Source organism: Bufo gargarizans, chromosome 1 (assembly GCF_014858855.1).
Source record: "Bufo gargarizans isolate SCDJY-AF-19 chromosome 1, ASM1485885v1, whole genome shotgun sequence".
NCBI classification, from domain to species: Eukaryota; Metazoa; Chordata; class Amphibia; order Anura; family Bufonidae; genus Bufo; species Bufo gargarizans.
In genome coordinates this window covers 726,418,771-726,438,336 of record NC_058080.1, presented here as the reverse complement: position 1 = coordinate 726,438,336, position 19,566 = coordinate 726,418,771, and the positions used below count along the sequence as shown (strand labels likewise).

Genomic DNA, 19,566 nt, shown 5'->3' with positions numbered 1-19,566 from the left:
TCACAAATAAGTAGCTTGTGATCCAGATCACCATGAGTCTGTCCAATTCCGGTGAGACTGGTATATGTCCAGGTTAACCAGCACCCGAATAAGGGCTCATGCACATGGCCGCAATTTGTGGTCCCCAATGCACAGGCAACATCCGTGCAGACTCCGCAGATGCATCCAGACCCATTCAACTTGACCGTGATCTGTCCGCACCGTGATCCATCCGTTCTATTTTTTTTACGATGCGGAGGCACGGAGAGAAACCTTGCCTCCGTTTTGCACTGGACCTTACGGATTGCGGACCCATCCGTGATGCGGGGTGCACACTGCCGGTGCCCGTGTATTGCGGACCTGCTGTTTGCGAGCCACAATACAGGCACGGCCGGGCAACGGCTGTGTGCATGAGCCCTAAGGGATATAGGGGCCTGAGGGACACAAATCTCTTTGACAGGAACAGTCTAAAAGAAATGTGGGTGTGGGTCAGATACTGTAGCTCCAGCCGTATGTGGACCCTTTGGTAACTCCACCTGTATAACCCAATAGTAGTTTACCCACATCTCCATGGGCTTCCCAAGCTCATTGTGACCAGTAAACTGTGGAGCTGATGCAGTGGCATGCCTAGGGTGTTTGGCACCCGGGGCGGGTCCTTTCTTTGGCATCCCCCCAATACTTCACAGTAGTTTTTTTTTACAGATGTGTGCCCCCTAACATTAGTTATGCCCACATTGTGCCCTCTCACAGTAGTTTTGCCCACATTGTGACCCCCTCACAGTAGTTATGCCCTCTATGTGCCCCTTTCACAGTTGTAATGCCCTCTTTGTGCCCCCTTAACATTAATAATCCCCATTGTGCCCCCTTTACAGTAATAATCCCCATTGTGCCCCCTTCATAGTAATAATCCCCATTGTGCCCCCTTCATAGTAATAATGCCCATTGTGCCCTTTTCATAGTAATAATGCCCATTGTGCCCCCTTCACATTAGTAATGCCCTCTGTGGCTCCTCCATAGTAGAAATGCCCATTGTGCCCCCTTCACATTAGAAATGCCCTCTGTGCCCATCCATAGTAGTAATGCCCTTTATGCCCCCTCCATAGTAATAAAGACCTCTGTGCCCCCTCCATAGTAATGAAGACCTTTGTGCCCCCTCCATAGTAATAAAGCCCTCTTTACCTTCTCTGTATTAAAAAAAACAGAACAAAAAAAACACAGTAACTACTCACCTAGTCCCGTTCCTGAAGCCCACATACCTCTCTTCCCTGCAGGCACAGATCGCTCTGCAGCACGGTGTGGGCGGAGCTTATACAGATTTCTGGGCTGCCGGCTCCACCCACACAGGCCGGCAGCATGATCTGTGCCTGCAGACTGAATACTGGAGCGAGGAGAAGTCTTCCTCCTTCACCATTCTGTGCGCCGCCGGCCTGAAGGAGGAGCGGTAGGAGCTGAGCGGTGAGTGACAGGACCGCAGGTCCCAGCGCTCCAGAAATGAGCGCTTCCATCTGTATTGGAAGCCAATCATTTTCAATAGCCGCTCTGCACTCCATTGCTTTCCCTGGAGGATTCATAGGGCAAACCCTCCACTGGTCATAGTCGATTGCAAGAGCTTCCAGTATCCTATGCAAATTTGAGTCAATGACCTTCAAAAATATTACCATTAGTCACACAATGGCCACCTTCGACACATAATGGAGGGCTGCCCTTTAACTAAGTGATAAATTGTGACTTTGCGATGCCGTGTTGTTGGGGGATTGCAGGGACGCATTCGGCAAGCTGCATTTTATGACCAGTTATTGTAGAAATTAGTGTGAGCAGCCATGTGAAATAAGTTATATGAGGAAAGGAGAAGGACAGGAGATTAGAAAGAAGAAGAGTTAATTGCAGAAAAGTAATTATTCCTCGGCAGTGTCTTTGTCTTCCCGAGCCTAAAAGGCCCCATGGCCTAGTACAGGTTCTATAACACAGAAGTACATGTGCCGATTTGAAAAACATGGCTGCTTTGAATTACAGAGCCACGCCTGTCCACAGGTTGTGTGTGGTATTGCAGCTCAGCCTATTTGCTTCAATAGAGCTGCAGTACCAGACACAACCTGGAGTCAGATGTGATGCTGCTTCTGTAAAAGACAGACATCATTTTCTAATCTTTCGTGTCTTTTCTGCTGCAGCTTTCCTTGTACAGTTCAAGGGAGTGTGTCCCTTCTGCTGCAGTTTTCTCTCTATCACAGCTCAGTGCACACGCCCTTTTTTCTGCATCTGTCTCCCTATCGCAGCTCAGTAGGGGAAGGGAGTCCTTTCGGCTGTGGCTCTTTCCCAGTAACTGTCAGAGCTTTTCACAGGAGATCTGGCTGGTGACAGTTGAAGATTTAAACTGAGCACGTGCGACCACCTCATTGCGGTGGATGGAGAAATAAAACAATAAGCATCAGGTGGCGCTATACAGATCAGTGGCTAGTCTATATTTTTAATTACATGCAATTATTCAGATCTAGGGGCTGGCCTGAAAAATGTAGAATAGTTTTACTGGGGACAACCCCTTTAAGTGCTCATCGGCTACGCTGTATAAATGTCTGATTGCTGGGACCCTCACTGATCACCAGAACAGGGGTCCCATATTCCCCATTGGAATGGAGTGACAGTTGGGCGCGTGCTTTGCCTCTCCACTCAGTCTCTGTGGAAGTGATGCAGATGGTCACGCACTTTACTCCGCTATGTCCATCAGTCCTATAGGGATGGCATGGAGTGGCAGAGTGCACGCCCAACCGAAATAGGGACACTTGATCCCTGTTTTCATGATCAGTAGGAGTCCTTGTGGTGACACATTCTGCAATCAGTAATAACTTGTAGAGCAACCCCTTTAATGAGCACCTGTCATCAGGATAACCTCATAAAACCAAACATGGTAGGGTTGATCCTGCTGATTAACGACACCCTATTTACGTGTTTCTGTTGCACCGTTCCCAACATATATTACTTTTTATCGATATGCTAATTATTGTCACTCTCCCCGTCCCCTTAAGTGACAGGGACAAGACAGCTCTCCTGACTCTGTCTGCGCTGTGGTCTATCAGCGCATGCGCTGTGCTTCTGGATCTGCTTCCCCAGCAGCACAGGCAACTACTGATGTTGTCATCATCCACCTGGAAGAGAAGACGCTTAGTTTCATTAAGAGGATGACATCATTGGCGCATGTGCAGTAGTCTTCTGCACTGCAGGGAAAGCACATCAAGATAGTGTAGACTACAGCGCAAGTGCGTGATTACCAGCATCTCACCTGGCCCTGTCAATGAAGGCGGCAGGGGGAGAGAGGCAATAGCTGCAGGATAGAGGAGCCATGGTGCACCAAGAGGGGCACCGAAGACCTAATGGAGTTATGTGATATGAGCACTTTTATCAACAATTGCATTTTTAGGGATAACTGTAAAGTCTAATTGTCTTTACCCCCGTCCTGCAGTCTCTATAAGGCCTCCTGCACGCGACCGTTGTTGTGTTCCGTTCCGCAAAAAGGGTTTCCGTTGTTCCGTTATCCGTTTCCGTTTTTGTTTCCGTGTGTCTTCCTTTATTTTTGGAGGACCACCAGACATAAAGGAAAGTAAAAAAAAGTCTAAGACAGGTTTGTCATGCAAATGATAGGAAAAAAACCGACGCATTCGCGTGGACGTGGATGACAATCTTGTGTGCCTCCGCGTTTTTTTGCAGTCCCATTGACTTGAATGGGTCCGCGAACCGTTTTCCGCTAAAATAATAGGACAGGTTATATTTTTTTGATGGACTGGAACCACGGATCACGGACGCGGATGGCAAACGGTGCATTAGCCGAGTTTTCAATGGACCCATTGAAAGTCAATGGGTCCGCAGAAAATCACGAAAAACGGCACAATGGACACGGAATAAAACAACGGTTGTGTGCATGAGGACACGACCGTTTTATTTATTTTTTCGTTTGCGGGCCTTTTTTTGCGTTCCGTATAAGTTCCATATGTTTCAATGGTTCTGCAAAAAAACGGAATGTACTCCGTATGCATTCTGTTTCCGTATTTCCGTTTTTCCGTTCTGTTGAAAGATAGAGCATGTCCTATTATTGCCCACAAATCACGTTCCGTGGCTCCATTCAAGTCAATGGGTCCGCAAAAAAAACTGAACACATATGGAATTGCATCCGTATGTCTTCCGTATCCATTCCGTTTTTGTGGAACCATCTATTGAAAATGTTATGCCCAGCCCAATTTTTTCTATGTAATTACTCTATATGCCATACGGAAAAAAGGAATGGAAAAACGGAAACACAACAGAAATAAAAAGCGGAACAACGGATCTGTGAAAAACGGACCGCAAAACACTGAAAATGCCATATGGTCGTGTGGCCTTATGCTCCATTCACACGTCCGCAACGTGTTTTACGGATCCGCAGATCCGCAAAACACGGACAGTGGCAATGTGCGTTCCGCATTTTGTGGACTGCACATTGCCGGCACTAATAGAATATGCCTGTTCTTGTCCGCAATTGTGGACAAGAAAAGGATATGTTCTATTTTTTTCGAGAACGGAATTGCGGACCCGGAAGTGCGGGTCCGCAATTCCGTGTCCGGGCAGCACATCGTGCTGCCCCATGTAAATGAATGGGGGCATGCAGTGGTCATACAGATGCTGGAGATCCTTCTGTGGTCATTACAAGCTCTTTCAACTTGGAGCTGTAGTTCAGCCAAGGTGGTTGTTGGCTGCTGTGCATGGGAGATCCATCACCCCATCCAGTCCCAGAAATTTTCAGTGGTGGAGAGATCTGGGGAAGGAGCTGGTCAGGGGAGCTACTGGAGACCCTGAAGAGTACGTTGTGTAGAGTGAGCAGCGTGTGGCAGATGTTATCTTGTTGGAACACCAAAGTCTCCTGAGTCATAAAAGCCAATAGGACTGGTTCCACATTGTCCTGGACATAACGAAGGTTGGGCTATGTTCCCTCCACGAATACTGGATGGGAATGACTATGGCATCTAATGGTCCCCCACACCATGACACCTTGACCTTATGTTAGTCCTGCACTATGCATGATGGCTGTAGGCGCTCTCTAGCAAAATCTGATGCAACAAAAGAGAGTTTCAGATTTTGTCTCCTCTTTAACTTCTGATCTACCATTAGATGGACATTTTTGCACAGTTATGTAGACATGGTTGATCACATGTCCTTATGAATATCTCTATAGTCCACCTGTATCGACCAACTTTAAATGTTTGTCCAATTCTCCCCACTTGCCCTATTATAACGGTAGAGTTAACTGAGTGATTTTACACCAAATGTCCATTTGGTGTCAACAAACACCTATAGCCTCACCAAATGCCAGTGGGATTGGTGCCATGATGTCCTGGACACACCGAAGGCTGGTCAATGTTCTCTCCACGAATGCCACATGGGAAAGACCATGGCAGCTAATGGCGCCTAACACCCAAATGGCTTATTCCACCTGATGTATATACACGTCATACCTGGGTGATAGATCTTGACTTTGTCATATTTACACCGCCTTCGCGTGAACCCACTAGACGTTAAATAATGCATTGTAAGAATGTAATGATAAAGACAAATGTATCCTCTAATGAGGGGCCGGGATGAGCGCGGCCGGCACAGCCGTCTCTGCATGCTTAGCCAAGCCGAAAATTAATATGCAGCAGGATACTTCATTTTCTCCAAAATGTCTTCAGGGAAATAAGATATTAATTAAGTATAGGCTTGTTGTGCGAGACGTGGCAGCGATCCATAGAGATGACAATAGCTAGATGACATGTGACCGCCATCTCTGGAAATCTGCTGCCTGCCAAATGAGCCCTATTTTCATGATCAAACGGAGCACCAGAGATCAGCCAGTGGGCGATCCAAGAGCATTGCATTCATCCTGCATGTGAAAAACCCAAGCAATGGCTCCTTGATTAAATAAATTCATTAGCGGCTACCGGCATAGTCTCCGCGGGGAGCGAGAACCTCCGAGATTTCTAGATATTAGTTGTACAACAGCTCGGGCTAAGACACAATTATACAAAAGCGTAAGAGAATCCGAGTAGTCATGCATCAGATGTACGGCACTTTGTATTACAAGATCATTAGTGAGAGGACAGAGAAAAGAGAGAGGAAAGGGATATAACGAGAAGATACATGTCACATGGGCACCAAGCTCTACAGGTAAATCTAGTTCTTAGGTTAATTAACCTGGGATTTAAAGGGATTTTCCAGGCATTAAAGGGGTTATCTGATCGGCAAGGGTCCAACTGCTGGGGTCGTTGCCATTCACTAGAACGGGGGCTTGTGCCCCCTATAGAGCTGAATGGAGTGGCTGCTCTCATGGATAATCACTGCTTCATTCACGTGGGGGAGCATGGGCGCCCGAGCTCGTGAGTCTATCTTCCATTTGAGAACACATGCATGCTGAACTGAGCTGAGTGTGCTTGTGTATGGAGGGGGGGGGTTGAGATCTATACTTCCATAAAAATAACAAATGAAAATCAAATTTGTCAGGTAAAGAGTCCCGGACTCCTCTATAGCAACATTGAATGCATGCACAGTGCACCGATGAAGCCGAGGATGGTACACCAGGCTTCACTGTGCATGAGCCCAATGTGCAGTACATGTACGCTGAAGTGAAGTGTACCGTCTTCTGCTTCATCTGAGCTGTGTACATGTGCCTCATGATGCTAGAGAAGAGTCCCAGACTCTTCTCCTGGTAGGTTTGATTTTCATTTGCCATTCTTTGCTGGGACTGATGATCATTGGGAGTCCTGAGGGAAGGGGTTGGATTCAACTGATCAAACTGAAGTTGGTCATATTCTTTATGGGACGGATGGGTTTGTTATAGGCAGATTTGAAACCCCTAAAACTCAGCTGCTGGTGGTTTAGTGGTCACAAATAGTGTTGAGCGAATCAAAGCAGCCGAAGTGGAATTTGGTCCGAAGTTTTGGAAAAATTTGGTTCACAACAAATCCAAATTTCTTTGTACTTGGTGGTAACGAATCGAAATGGCGGCTACACGTGTTGCTATGTAAAAGTGTGTGGCAGATGTTATCTTGTTGGAGTACCAAGTCTATGTTCTCACCATCAGAGGCGGATTGGTCATAGGGGGCCTCTTCGTTTCACAACAAATCCGAATTTCTTCGCACTTTGTGGTAGTGAATCGTTTTTTTAAGAAAATAGAGGCTACATGTGTTACAAAGTGAAAGTAAGAAGCCCAGGAACACAAGATTACCCATAATGCCGTGCAGACAGCCTCACCCCGTGCGGTCTCTGCCATTTCACTGTGAGCTGAGCTTAGGGGAGAGATGTGACAAGCGCTAGGGACAGTGATTAAGAAAGACTTTAATTGTGGAATATTTGATAGGGAGACTGCAGGGACAGTGCAGGGAGATCGTAGGGAGAATTTGTACACATTGTAGGGAGGACATAGGGAGAGCATAGGGAGACTGGAGGGACAGTGCAGAGAGATCATAGGGAGAATTTGTACACACTGTAGGGAGGACATAGGGAGACTGCAGGGACAGTGCAAGGACTTCAGTCTGAAGCTTAAGGGATCCATAGGAGACAGCTCAGTTTGCATCAATCGCTGTGTAGGGCACAGAGCTATCTAATTGAATGATGTCCACCTTGTTTAATAGATAAGCAATTGTATTGTGCCTTAATTCTCAAACTGAGGTGAATAAGCTAATTCTACTGTTATTGGGGTGTCTAACTGCCTGTCACAGTAACTGTTTTAATACCAGAAAGGGCTAGCTATGCATGTTGCTGCAATGCACAGTGATGTTCACCAAAATACACTCTCCCTGCAGCCTGGGATATAGCTGATTTAACGTACTTTGTGACAAAATAATTTGGATCAAAGCAAATTTCTTGAAAAAATTTGCTCATCTCTAGTCCTAACCATGTGACAGGTTGTCTAGTTTAGTTAATCCCCCTGACAGTAAGGTGAAAAAGTGTGCCCCACTACAGAGTGATCCCAGTGATCAGCTTGTAAGGGACCCTGGCAGCAAGTGCTTAGTTCCCCTGCAGCGCCACCACAGGAGAAGTGAAGTATTTCACAGTTCCAATTGAAATCAATGAGCTGGCAGTATAATAAACTGACATCCTGGGTCCTCCAGATACAAATATGCTCACTGTATTCCATTTTATTAAATTCCAGCTGTTGTGAAACTACAATTCCCATCATGCTCCATTCATTTCTATGAGAGTTCCGAGAAGAGCAGAGGAAGTATGCATGCTGGGAGTTGCAGTTTCGCAACGGCTGGAGTGCCGGAGGTTGCCTACCCCTGATGTAGAGCATAGATGATGCAATGTAGTACTCAGTGAGACATGTACAGTATATACATCTTAGGTCTACAGCCAGTGACGTAATAGGCAGGAGTGACTTGGACTTTGCCGCTCCTGTAATTCAGCCTTATAATCCCCGCCATAACGACTCCCCCGATTCCACTGTAGATACATATTCACAAAGTGAACCAAATGTCATTTTGGTAAAATTTAATTTTAATGGCTGATTTGAAAATGCGAGTAATAAGACTCGGCCTTAGCATTGAGCCGTCTGGGGCTCCGATGAGGCTTTCAACTTTCCTCAAAGCACAAGGATGTCTTGGCGTTTGAACAGATTCTCTTCTTCCTGATAAGATAAAGGATAGCATATGAAATCAGGTCTCTTTATTCTTCATCTCGCTGTGTAAACGTACGTAGGTGCGGACATAAAAGGATAGAAAAGCGGAGCCCATGAAATGAACAGCAGGAGAGGAGCCGCCAGAAGAGCCGCCGCTAAATACATCACATTCTTCCTCTGCCAATGGCATCGACCATTTAGGCGACTCCTTAGTAATGCAAATCGGCATATGTGCCAGAGGTGCTTATGGGAAATACTGTCGATATGGCACAACTACAGCTTTAGCCATTGGGGGTTCACAGGATGGCGTGAGGTTTCCATCCTAGCATCGGGGCCGCACCAATCTGTAGCTTCAGCAATGACTTGTTTTTACCTGATGATGGAATCAACCATTTTTTATATAAGAACCTGCGCAGATTTTTTCATCCTTAAGCCTCTTTCACATCCGTTTTTCACTGGCGGGTGCTGTCTGCGTTTTCTGCGGACAGCACACGTGCCCATTGATTTTAATGATTCTGTTCACATATTAGTATTCTTTTTTACAGTCAAAACATCATAGAGACGTGCACTACTACATTATAGTTAGTGTCGAGCGAATCGAAGTCGACTTCGATCCGAATTTCAGGGAAAATTTGGTCCGTTGTGAAGCCTAATTTCCTTGTGCTTCGTGGTAACGAATTGATTTTCCCTTGTAAAAAACTAAAAAAATCATACTTACCTAATCCATTAGGCCGGCTGTCGCCATCTTGATTGTAGATCTCGCACAAAATCCTGTGCACGGTGACGTATTACGTCCCCACGCCGGACGACGGAAAGGCGTCATCACGGGCCGCACAAGATTTCGCGCTAGGTCTTCAATCAAGATGGCGACGGCTGGTCCGTCGCAAGCAAATGGATGAGGAAACCATGATTTTATTTTTTTATTCTACACTTGATTATTGCTATCAGATGCCACGATCATCTATGAACACGGCATCTGAGGGTTTCAATGATGGGGGGGGGGGGGGTCACCGCAATCGTCGCACTCCCTGTCATTGTACCCACTACTTACAAAGAAATGTGCTTCATGATGAATTAATTCGGCACAAAGCAAATTTTTGGTAAAATTCAGCGAAGCAGCCAAATCTAATTTTTAGAATACTTCGCTCATCTCTAATTATATTCTACGGGTCCTCGGCAAAACATGTGTTTCACAAATCTTTATTAGGAAATGCTCTGGAAATTTATTTATAGTCTGTGGAATATGGATGACACACAGAGAGCGAAAAAACGTACACACGGACCAAACACGGATCCTTCACAGACGTCAGACACTGAAATGTGAACGAGGCTTTAGACCACATGCACACAATGCGAATTACACATGGATTTTCATGTGGAAAATCTGCAGAATAAGGTAATGACCACACGGTCAGGTTTCTGTGTGCATTTTTGGAAGCCAAAACCAGGAGATCATTTTAAAAAGTGTAGACGTTGTATCTGTCCTTTATACTTTTGCTCCCTTTATAATTTTGGCTTCCAAGAACTTCATGTGGAAGTCCTGGCCGTGTGGCCGTACCCAGATACAGTACCAGCTAAGTCGATTTTCAAAATCTCATGTACACAGTGCAAAAATTCATGGCAATCGACCTGCCTTGCTGATTTTGAAATCCGTAGCACGTCAATTGTTTGTGTTGAGTCTCAGTATAGATTTTCACCCTTTTTTAATGCTCAGTCTGAGATCTGGGGAAAATCTGCATCAAAATCTACAGCAAAATACGCAATAACACGTGTGTAGTTGACGCAGAAACACAGCAAAACAAGCACAAAACTCCTTGCGGAAAATCTGCATAATCTTCACGTGCTTGTACCATTACCGCGCTACTCTGGCTCTTCGGCTGTATCCGGAATTGCAGCTGCTCAGCTTCGGTCAACTTGTATGGCGATGGGATTGCATGTGGCTAAGCTGGGTTTGTTGGGGTGGCGATGGCACCAACTTGAGATGGTCCCTATGGGCACAGCAGCAGCTTCTAATGGCCTTATATGCCCTTCCCTATTTAAAGACTAAAAAAAAATCTCAATTTTACCAGATACTTTACGGCCATTTACGGTAATTTTTACAAGTCCCTAGCCGAACATAAAATCTCGATTTTGTAGTAATTTTTACTTATATTTCACATATCTCCTCCACTCTCATCTCTGCAAAAGTCGACATGAAATCCATAAATAAATTAACATGGCAAGCAGCGAGCCGGACGGCGGCTAATGTTTAAGAACATTATCCATAACTCACATCACGGTTTTCTCATCCATACGGACTTACCGTGCGCAGGGCGGCAGCGCTGCATACTCCAAGGTCTTTAAATAAATCTTCCATACATAAAATATCTCTGGATGTCTCTAAGCTCTCAGCAGCTTCTTCGTCTGGTGCACGGGCAGGTTTTGCTGAGTGTGCAGGTGGATTTTTAACCTATATATAACCCGTATATGTTCCCCATGAGAAAATGTAGTCATTTTTTTTTGTGTTTGTTTTAGTCACTTCCAGCTATGTATCATTCCTGGAAAAAAATGTTATACACAGTAGTTGCTTCACGATCAAGGCCCTCAAATACAGTCTATTTCATCTTTCTCTGCAGCTGCCGTGCCCCATTCACTTTGATTGACAGGACCAGGCAGGTGTGATGATGGTTCCACTGCCTGGCCCTGTCGATCAAAGCGTGGAGGGTGCGGCAGTTGCAGAGAACGCTGAGCCTCTAGGAGTAATGGCAACGCCCCCGTTGCTCCTAGAGGCTCATTTGCATACAGCAAAACATAATTTTTCTCAGCAATGTGGGCACATATGTACATGGGACCAACACAGATGCCTTTAGCTGCTAAGCGCACATGTAACAGGTCAGCCAGTGTCACTGCAATGCTAACTATGACCTATATAAAAGGTTATATATGGGATGGAACTAGTTAACCTGGCAGTTAACTAGTTAGTTATCAAGAGACAGGCTGCTCCTGCATGACCCATGAAGCACCAGGGTGAGGACAGCCACCATGAGAGCTATCAACCCCATCATCACCACAACCACCAATCAGCCTCCTCTCGCTCTTCCCTTCTGTGCTCTCTGCAACTGTATGATGATATGATGATGTTCTAAATTGTCTCAAATCTATGGATTCTGTTTCAGTTCATATCTAATTCTCTGTTTTTCTTTTCTTTAGAGCCTCCAATTGGACAGATGCACCCCCCTCATGGTGTTACACCTCAGAAGAACAGCAACCTCTTGGTGATCATTGTGGTCACTGTAGGAGCGATCACCATTCTGGTGGTGGTGATAGTGGCTGTGATCTGCACAAGAAGGTCATCGGCACAACAAAGGAAGTACGTAACGAGTCGCTCAAACCTTCTTGAAGGTTTCTGAGTCATTTTCTCTTATCTTGAGATCACTATGCCAAGGAGCAATATCAGATCTGCTCCAATCTAATGTACATAATTCAAAGTAGACATTTATGGTGTACATCAGTTTAAAAAGCTAAGTGCCCTACTTGAGAATTCTAGATTTAGGAAGGGTCTCCTTTTTTAGGACAGCTACAAGAGCATCTCTTGCTATGGAGGAACCGACAGGCTTATATATTAAATTTCAATGAGATATGTGTAATGCATCATCTCTCCTTTGGGGGCACTGCAGGGGAATTGAACAAGTTCATCTACTGCTGATCGCTGGATATCTCAAAAATATGGCTCCATTGAATCATCTTAGTTTTGAAGGGCTTTTCTAAAGAAACTAAGACAAATCCTTACAATGAATGGTATAGATCTTGATACTCCCTTGATAAGCAGTTTGCCGAGGAGGAGTGGCAGTGTTGGTTAGGTTTCTGTTTGATTTAATTTGCATCCATGGCACCCAAACTTGTGGAATATCCAGCCCCTCAAGACTCTTGAGTCTGAGAAGGTCCATAGACTCCCCTGTCACAATATTATAAATGGTACATGGTCGGTAGGATCCTCCTTGTGTTAGGACCCAAGACCTTCAATTTACACTTCTGGACTGGACTATCCCATGGACTTCATCATTTTTAATCTCCCCAGCATACTGCCTTACATTTTAGCATTAAGACCTTCTACCATTCGCTGCCCTCCAGCAATCTTGGCCTGGAATCTGCAGTCAGAGAACCGTAGAGAGACGAGCAAGGCAGCGTTTGGTAGCCAGCAAGAAAAATGTTTCTGAATTTGTTAAGAATTATATCTGAAATGACGTCTTTCTAAAACCTCTCCAAGACAGTCTTTCCCGGCAGCTGGCAGGGTGACAAGAAGACACAAGATAAGAACTGAGAAGTTGAATTTCACAGTGCAGTCAATTTAGATGTTTGGCTGTGAAATAAAATGTTTTCTGACTTTTAGGACTTGGCCATATAGAAATTCGGAAGCAAAACTTTATAGCGGAGCTGAATTTATCTCTTCTAGGGGTTTATTTCAGGAACACAAGCCTTTTCCATATGCCTCCTGAGCTCCACTCTATTAACCACAGTGGACAGCCATTCTCTTTCTGGTAGACCCAGCCAGTCGAGTATTACGTGCTCAGTCATTAATTGAGTTGTTATTCCTTCTGATGCCTTCCTAAGGAATAACCAAGCATTAGAGATGAGCAAATCACTCACAATTCAATTCAGGTTCACTTTGGCTGAATTGGTTGACTGAATAGATTTGGGTCAGAATTGATTCTAGCTGAATCGAAAGTTAATGCTCTACTTGGCCTTAAAAAATTACACTATGAGGTCTCCTAGGGCTCATTCATTTTTTCTTGTTTTTCACTTTTTGGAAAAAATAAAATATTAATATTTTTCCCTCTTTTTCTCTCTCATTAGCCCCTCTCCCCCCTTCCACCAAAATAAATAAATAAATAATTCATCTGATTCGAGTCATCAAAGATTTCGGATTCGGCTCTACCTCAAATTTTTGCATCGCATCAGATTCTTTTACAGTTGATTTGCTCATTTATACTAATCATGCTCTTAATAGTTAGAGGCTGATAGAAACCTCTGCAAAACAAATGATTGGGCATATTGAAATCCAGCTCCTCGACACTTGAGTACCCCAACATCTACCACTGGGGTGAAGTCAGGGCACGCCCAAAACAGTATTCATTATCTCTCTTCTCTGTCATTCTCCTGAATCGAATCTCATAAATTTCTTACTTTAATATATCTGCATTTTTTTTTAAACAGGGTTAGTAAATCTGCCCCAGTGTGTCCATATGTGTATTTATAAGGGAACCTAAATTCAGAAGTTAAAGCGGTATTCCCATCTCAGACATAGATGGCATATATCTATTTCCAGAATGGGCCAGCATCATGTCCATTCGCACCAGCATGATCTTTTTTCATTGCTATGGGAGTTCAGAAAATAACAAAGCAAGTGCACTCGGCTATTTTCAGAAGTCCCTTAGTGATGAAAGGAGAGAGCACCGCTCATGCATGGCCACCTCTCCACTCACTACTATGAGACTGCCGGAAAAAGCCGAGCCAGCGCTGGGCTAGTTTTGGAACTCCTATAGCTTTGAACATAGCTCGGCTGCTGGGCCAATTCTGGAGATAGGAATGTGTCCCAAAGGTCATCAATGTCTGAGATTGGAATACCCCTTTAATGGACCTTACCTCCATCTATCTCCTAAAGTTGCTTTGAAAGGAAATAAATATGCTAAAGTTCCTTTTGATCTTGTCCTCACTTTATCCTCTCCTATGATATTTGAGTCACAGAAATATTCTTTGTGTCAGTAAAGTATAAAATGAAGCTTTGCCCTGGTACAGCACATCCTGGCATTTAGATCTTCACAAGTAGCATTTTCAACATTGTTAAGCTATGGATCAGTGAGCATCTGCTGGTGAAGTGGCATGACACCTGGTGCCCACACTGTCAGGATTTTATCTTTTCTTCATAGTATGGCGCTTCTGGCTATCTGCTGTCGCTTTTACCATACTGTTGCTTTTATGTTCTTGGTATTTTAGCTTTTTTTTTGTTTGTTTATTAAATATAATTTATTGTTGTTTGTTTTATTAGAAAACGAGCCACACACAGTCTCAGTAAAAGAAAAGGAAGCCAAAAGGATCTGAGGCCTCCAGATCTTTGGATCCACCATGAGGAGATGGAAATGAAGAACATTGAAAAGCCAGTGGGATCTGAAACTCAAGGAAGGGAATCTCCCAGGCAGAGCTGTCAAGATATCACCCCTGTCAGCCATAGCCAATCCGAGTCTCAGTTAGGAAGCAAAAGTGCATCACATTCAGGTAATTAGAGATAGATAGATAGATAGATAGATAGATAGATAGATAGATAGATAGATATGAGATAGATAGGTAGATAGATAGATAGATATGAGATAGATAGGTAGATAGATAGATAGATATGAGATAGATAGATAGATAGAATGATTGATAGATACAGATATAGGTAGATAGATTGATAGATAGATAGAATAATAGATAGATAGATACATAGATAGATACATAGATAGATACATAGATAGATACATAGATAGATATATAGAAAGATATGAGATAGATAGATAGATATATAGATAGTATTAATATTCCACTTTACAATATTCTACTATACAATATAAAAAGAGAGCTGTTATTATTTATCAATGGTAAATTAGACCAATTTAACAAAAATTTGATATTTGGATTAAGAAATAAAGAAATATCTTATATAGTTTTAAATGAATTTCTCATCTTACTGGAATTTTATTATATTTTGTTTGTTTAGTTTTTTGCCTCTTTCTGAGCTTCCCCTCCTCTTTGTAGGTCGGTGGAATGGGTCTTTTTCTGCATTTTTTTTTTTAATTATACATGTATTTTTTTTTTAATACACTTTTAAGGAACCGATCTTCTCTCCACAGGGCCGGACACAGATGAGGCTGGGAGTAACATCTCAACTCTGGAACGATCTTTAGCAGCACGTAGAGCCACACGAGCCAAACTCATGATTCCAATGGATTCTCAGTCCAACAATCCTCGTAAGTGTCCAGCATCTGCTCCTTATGTCAGATGATTAATTTACTAGAAGTGTGGCCGATCATATACAGGAGACATCGGGGGATTTATCAAGCCTTGTACACCAGAATTAGGGCTATAAAGTCACAAAATAAGACTTTTTGGTCTTATTTGTGCAAAAATTTCAAAGTTTTTCAAAGTGGAGATGGTTAGCCTGTCAAGTAGATTTATCAACTGCGACTTTTTAAAAAGTTGCAAAAATTAGCATCTCAAGACAGAAATATTAGACTTAAAGGGAACCTGTCACCTCCAAAAACCATCCCAAGTCGCCAGCAGTACCTGACAGTAGCCAGCAGCGTGTTTCCGACAATAATTTTCTTTCTGAAGGACGATATCGCTAAAGCTCAGAAAATGTTCTTTTATCCCCTGCCGGCGCGCTTCTCTAGTCATGCTTGAAGTCAAGGGGACAGCGGCCTCCTTGCTTCAAGTCAAGATAACCACGTCCGCTTCCCTGCCCCTCTGCTTCGGCCTTCAGGAAGAAAATTATCGTCTGAAACACACTGCTGGCTACTGTCAGGAACTGGTGGTGGCTTGGGATGGTTTTTGGAGGTGACAGGTTCCCTTTAAAGTTGCATCAAATGTATCAAACATTGTGCAACATTTGATAAATTTGGTGCAAATTGCCGCAGCGCAGAATCCTCTGTTGATTTGTTTACAAGCTTCAACCTTTTTTTAATATTTGTAAAATCCCCTTTGACACTTTTTGGCACAGTGAAAGACTGCAATATTTCTTAGTCGAGAACACTAACATGCACTTTACTATGATGTAATGGTAAAAGCCAACTAATGGGGTCAAGTAAAGGCGGATATGGATTCCCTGGCCTTGCGAGAGTGAGGAAATAAATTTTTTATGAGTTCACGCCAAGGACAATGGAGTCAAATCTTCCATTCTCTGGCAAAATAATTGCCATTAGTCTGATTTGAATAAATATGAACACCTTATAACGCTCAATCACTTTTGAAGCATTAAGATATAATTTGAGAATGAAAAGTAAAAAATGAACACACTAAATATTACAAATAGAGACAAGTGAATTTCCTCAAATTCATTTCAGGTCAGAATCGGGCAAGAAATTTGATTCAATTCTACTGCCTGGAAAAGCCCCTCACTGTCCCTGTCCCTCTCTCTATTTCTCCACGAATTGAATCTCAAGAAGCTCTGATTCTAATGAATTAAAATTCTTTGAAAGATTAAGGTCAAGTTTTCATTCTAAAGAATCAGTTTGCTTGTCTCCAATTGCAAAGTGCTATTATGGAAAAATAAAATTCTAAAAATGTTTTTGATCCAAGTTGTCTTGCGTAATTTACAGGGTCAGACTGACCCACCAGAGGATCCTCTGGAAGACCCAAGCTCTGACAATAATAAACCCCTAATAAAATAGGGTCCTTAAGGTACTACAATATGTCAGGTGGCACACGTGACAAGTCCTAGCCCAGCACACTTTCAATATTTATGCTACACTGGAATGTTTATGTCATGTAATATCCTAAAAATAACAAAATAAAATCTAAACTTCTTCATTCATTCATGAGACTTATAATAGCGCGGGCCGATAGAAAATTGCTTTCCTGTTGACACGCCGGTGAGAATAACTTAGGATAATTCAATTTTCTTCTCTTTTCCTCTAGTCATACATTTCAGCGAGAGCGTAGCAGGAGACAATGCGAACAATATCACATGAAAATATTGCGGCAGGCGGAGGCCAAATCTGTTTGGTTTATCTCTTTTTCCCAATGCTAAGGCGTTCGCAGGCTGCGTATAAAACTTGACAGCGCGCAGTAAATTGCTTCCATGATATAGGACTGCGGAGTTGTAAAAAGTCAATGTGATTTGTTTGAACATTCAGGCTCCCAAACTCTTAATGTTAGTGTCACATCAGCATTCAATTGTCAACAACCTGCCGAATTTTCTACTGATTTTCAATCCGATACAGTAAGGAAATAATGACCTAGGAAAAAAAAAGATATGAAGCAGTGTAACAGTGATGGATATCCCATATATATAAATTAGGACTTGTACTTTATTTACATCTTATCTACATCACGGACGGAGATGTGAGGATTCATTGCATTGGCCTGGAAGGCTGGATCACATTCCGTTGACTCTAATATTTCTTAAGCACCTGGCTTGTATACTCTTGTAATATTATACATGAGCGTTTATGTGACTAATAGCTCATATTAAGTGCTAAGGGATGATTTCTTCTTTATATTTCAGCAGTTGTCAGTGCCATACCAGTGCCCACCTTAGAAAGCGCTCAGTATCCAGGAATCCTTCCATCACCGACCTGTGTATATCCTCATCCGCAGTTTACTCTACGTCCTGTTCCGTTTCCTACTCTTTCGGTGGATCGGGGTTTTGGACCTGGTCGAGGTAAGGACTGAAAAATATTAAGTTCAAAAACTTTGTAGCATAAAATGAAATGTGGGATCTTGGGACATGCACACTTCCAACTTTTTGGATGGTCAAATGGGGCAACATAAGGTATGGCCACACGTTCAGGTTTCTGGATGATGTTTTGGAAGCAAAAACTAGGAGTGAATTCCAAAAAGAGGAGGATTCGCATCTGTCTTTCAAACATTCTCTCCTTTTATGGTCCATTCCTTATTTTGGCTTCCAGAAACGTCAACATGAGGCTGTACCCTTATAGTTCACTTGAACTTGTGAATGGCCCAGTGGATTCATAGAGGTGAGCTTGAATGGGATTTGATCCACACCTGTAATCAGGCGTCATGCAAAAATTTGTAGCAGTGCCACTACCCCCATCACACCAACATGTATTGCTGTACTCTTGTGTGACCTTTGAGACCTCTTTACACATGGAGACTCTTGTAATTGCACCTTCTATGACTTCACCACAACTTTTTGTTTTTCCTATTAATTTATTACTAACAGAATGCATTTTTGCCTATAACCATTGGAAAGATGTGAACAATGTAAAGCATGAAGTAACTTAATTTGCCTATAAGGGGCTAGATGTAAAGTAGCAACGGCTTAATTACTGCTGAAAGAGTTAATTCAGTTGCCACAATAAATACTGTGATTTCTATGCATTTTGTAAACCAAATGGAAAATGTATAGACAGTTAGATGTTTAACATTGATTTACTGGTTAGGTTGAAAGAGTGATTGACCAAGGTCAGCCCTCTGGTTGGTGAGCTGCAGGAAGGACATGAGAGAGAGTCTCTGCAGGCCAAGCCTCCAGCTCAGAGAAACTTTATCTCTGAGACGGGGCCGTACATAGAAGTCATTGGGCCCCATAGCAAGAATCTGAATTGGGCCCCTAACTCCGCCCACTACCCACCCCTGGCCCATCCCACCACCTGCCCTGGCTCCTCCCCTGCCCCTCCCTATTATGCCCCCCAAAATGCCCAGGCACCACATACAGGTAATACTTACTCCGCTCCCCGACACCCACGTCGCTCCTGATGCCCCCACGGCTGCCGCTGAATCCCCCTGTCATGCGGATCAGGCGATGGGGGGAGGGTGGCAGTTGGTAATTTGTCCCATATAGTAATTTCCCCCACACTGCCCCAACACAGTAGTTTCCCCCAAATAGTAATTTCCACCACACTTCCCCCATATAGTAATTTGCCCCCACATAGCAATTGTAGCTCCTTGCCCTAGCAATTAGCACCTGCCCATTCTTTGACCTAGTAGTAAGCACCTGCCATATTAGTCCTTACCCTTGCAGTTGTGCACCTGTCCAGTGGCTCCTTGCACTTGAGGTGGGCACCTGCCCCATCCTTGCCCTTGCAGTAGGCACCTGCCCTTGCTGTGGGTACTTGCCATATTAATCCTTGCCCTTGCAGTGGGCACTTGCCCCCACAGAGTCCTTGTGCCAGTGGTGGGCCCCAGCCCGATGTATCCAGGGGGCTGCACGAGCACTTGAGCAGGAGACCAGCCCTGTTGGGAGGGAGGAGGAGACATATCCTGAAGGAACCCGCACT

General features: G+C 43.7%; 1 protein-coding gene across 1 annotated transcript in view; it reads left to right on the top strand.

Moving 5' to 3' along the window:
* The window catches only part of DCC (DCC netrin 1 receptor), a 494,023-nt gene that overhangs the window by 443,919 nt on the left and 30,538 nt on the right, over positions 1 to 19,566 (top strand). The window contains exons 22-25 of the mRNA XM_044283460.1: positions 11,786 to 11,945; positions 14,622 to 14,848; positions 15,463 to 15,579; positions 17,835 to 17,990. Of these exons, the coding sequence (XP_044139395.1) occupies positions 11,786 to 11,945; positions 14,622 to 14,848; positions 15,463 to 15,579; positions 17,835 to 17,990 (660 nt within the window). The remainder of the gene's footprint in view (positions 1 to 11,785; positions 11,946 to 14,621; positions 14,849 to 15,462; positions 15,580 to 17,834; positions 17,991 to 19,566) is intronic.